The 2,821-nt window shown below is 37.4% G+C and overlaps 1 protein-coding gene across 1 annotated transcript in view; it reads right to left on the bottom strand.

Annotated features, from left to right (window-relative positions):
• Positions 1–2,083: 2,083 nt before the first annotated feature.
• Positions 2,084–2,821, bottom strand: part of EID2 (EP300 interacting inhibitor of differentiation 2) — a 1,681-nt gene continuing 943 nt past the window's right edge. Inside the window, exon 2 of the mRNA XM_012656973.1 lies at positions 2,084–2,815. Within this exon, the coding sequence (XP_012512427.1) occupies positions 2,380–2,815 (436 nt within the window). The 3' untranslated portion in view covers positions 2,084–2,379. The remainder of the gene's footprint in view (positions 2,816–2,821) is intronic.

Here is a 2,821-nt window from a genome sequence, read left to right as displayed (position 1 = left end):
GATACAAAGGAAGTCTTTTGAAAAATAGATCATTTGGATAGGAAGATGGTATCTTAAAGATAGTAGTTATCCTTGAGTTAATTAAGCATAATATGATTTTAATAAAAAGGTTTTGTTTGAAATAAGGTATAATGACTTTGATGTTTATATAGTAATATAATGGACAATGACAAAAAAAGCCAGAATCACTCTGAGAAAGAAGTATAATGAGGGCTTATAGCATTACCAGATTTAGAACTAGTACAATCTAAAAGTTTCTATATGAAAAGGCATCTTAAAATAAAACTAGTGGAGAAAAGATGGACCACTTAGTAACTGGTGTTACACCAACCAGGCAGCCATCTTTAAAAAAAAACAGAATCTTTATATTGTACCTCAGGATAAATTCCAAATGATTCAAAGATTCAAATATGAACAATGAAAGCCCATCCACACACATCCACACAGACTGAGAAACCTTGAGATTCAAAATCCTGCAGGTTTAACTTAATGGAAAACAGGAAACAAATAAAAATCCCTACACCCAAAAGGCTTTCAGAAAAGCCAAAGACAGGCTGGGCATGGTGGCTCATGCCTGAAGTCCTGGCACTTTGGGAGGCTGAGGTGGGAGGATCCCTTAAGCCCAAGAGTTAGAGCCTGCAGTGAACTGTGATCATGCCACTGTACTCCAGCCTGGGTGACAGAGCAAGACCCTGTCTCTGAAAAAAAAAAGAAAGAAAGAAAGAAAAGAAAGAAAGAAAGAAAGAAAAGCCAAAGACAAATGACAAATTGGGAAAAAAATATTTGTAACTCACAAGCTACTATCATGCCTCATTTCACTAACACATAAATAGCTACCAGAGTCAGTAAAGAAAGGACAAAATTATTCAGGAGAGAAATGGATAAAGGCTATGAACAGATAACAGTTCATGGAAAAGGGGATATATTTGATTCTTTAAATGAAAAGATATCTATTTTCACTCATAGTAAGATAAAAGCAAATTAAAACTGATATACCACTTTTTCAACTATCAGATTGGTAAAATCCAGATATTTGAGGGTTTTTTGTGTTGGCTAGGTAAATATCCATGTGCATCAAATGCTTGTGGGAATGGAAAGCAGTACATGTATGGAACGCAATTTAGCACTATCTATAAAATTAGTCCAGAATTCCCACTTCTGGGAATTTATCCTACAGATATTACATACAACAAAAAATCTAAGAAGCTAAGACACATCATTAGTTCTATGAAAACCTAAGGAAAAAATGTGGTATTACACCATCAGTTGTAAGATATAACCCAATTTCAGAAATGTTAAAATATGCAAAGTGCACTTAGAACCAAAGCAATACTGTATTTGTGCACATGCCACATGATACGCACACAAGATGGACTGTTGTATTATTTTTGCCAATAGAAAAAAAAGCAAAATAACCTAAATGTCCCTCAATACGTTCCTGGTTAAGTAAATTACAACGTAACTACAGAATGGAATAAAATGCAGCTTCAAAAAAGAATGGGTAAATACAGAGGGTTGGAAGGCTCTTTAAGATATGTTCTTAATGAAAAAGCAATGGACCAACCAGTGGATATACCAACTTTTGTGAAGAAATGGAACAAATAAACCCAGATGTGTATTTGCTTGTGTATACCTAAGGGAACTAGAAGGGCAGAAGGGGAATTGTTGTGGTGGGTACTGGGTAAAGGAGGACAAGAATGGAAGACTTTTCACAGTACATTTTATATATTTTTGGCTTGTGAATACATTATATACCAAAAAAAAAAAAACCCACTTTAAATAAAAATAAAAAATTGAAAGAAAAAAATCTAGAAATTTGGTATTCCTGAAAACATGATTTGTCATGTAATATATACACTATTTACTTTGCTTGCCACTTGAAATGCCTCAGAAAACACAAAATCAATCTTACACTAAAAACTTCTGTTGAATCCGACATGAAGAGAGCACATTGTCTGACAATTTCAAGTTCTGGCCATAGCTTTCAAGTCTCAGGTGTAATTCTTTATTCTTTTCATCTAGTCTTTCTTTATTCTTCATTTCTTTCATCATCATTGGCTGTGTTCTTGGTGATTTTTCTTCATCGAGTCTCAGTTTTATAAAACCATTCTATTACTTTCGAATGAAGCAATATTGACAGACATTTCCCATAACGCAGGGAAAAGAATGTAGATCAATCACAAACTCAAAGAACGTCGCAGGCGTCTTATAATGCTTTCTATTTCTTTTGTGATGCTTTTTTGTGATAAGCTTCTTCCCCCCCGACCCCCAACTGTCCATTGCCTTATTCTCAATATACTCTGGCTTCTTAACATCAAGTTACAGGATTGGTAAAACTGTCTTGAGTGCAGAGATGCTCTTGAAGTAGTCATCGCTTAATTATTCTCTATTGATAAACTTATCACAACCAAGTTCTTCTATCAGAGGATTGATAACTTCAGATGCAGTCAGAGCAACAGTAAATGTTAAAATATCAAAATCCATCCTCCGAGGATTACGAAGATACTGGGCATCAAACGCCGCTTCCCTTGCTCTGCAGGCTTCCACAAACCGCCTGCGGCGTTCTTCAAGCTCCTGTATTCTGCCCGGAGCAATCGGGTAATTTTCCAGATATTGGCGAAGAAACTGCTGGTAATTAAGGCCTAAAACGCTAAGTGGTTGACGGAGGCGGAGATACGGCAACGCAGCCAGGCTTCCGGCGATCGCGTGCCTGGACCTGGGCCTGGGCTCGGGAACCTCTTCATCCACTGGCTCCCCGAACAATCGGGCGACGTCTGCCACCCGGGGATCCCTGGCTGCCGCCGCCGGACTTTCCCTGGCC

The sequence above is a fragment of the Propithecus coquereli genome, unplaced genomic scaffold (genome assembly GCF_000956105.1).
Source record: "Propithecus coquereli isolate 6110/MARCELLA unplaced genomic scaffold, Pcoq_1.0 Scaffold53, whole genome shotgun sequence".
NCBI classification, from domain to species: Eukaryota; Metazoa; Chordata; class Mammalia; order Primates; family Indriidae; genus Propithecus; species Propithecus coquereli.
This window is presented reverse-complemented; position numbering and strand designations above follow the sequence as displayed.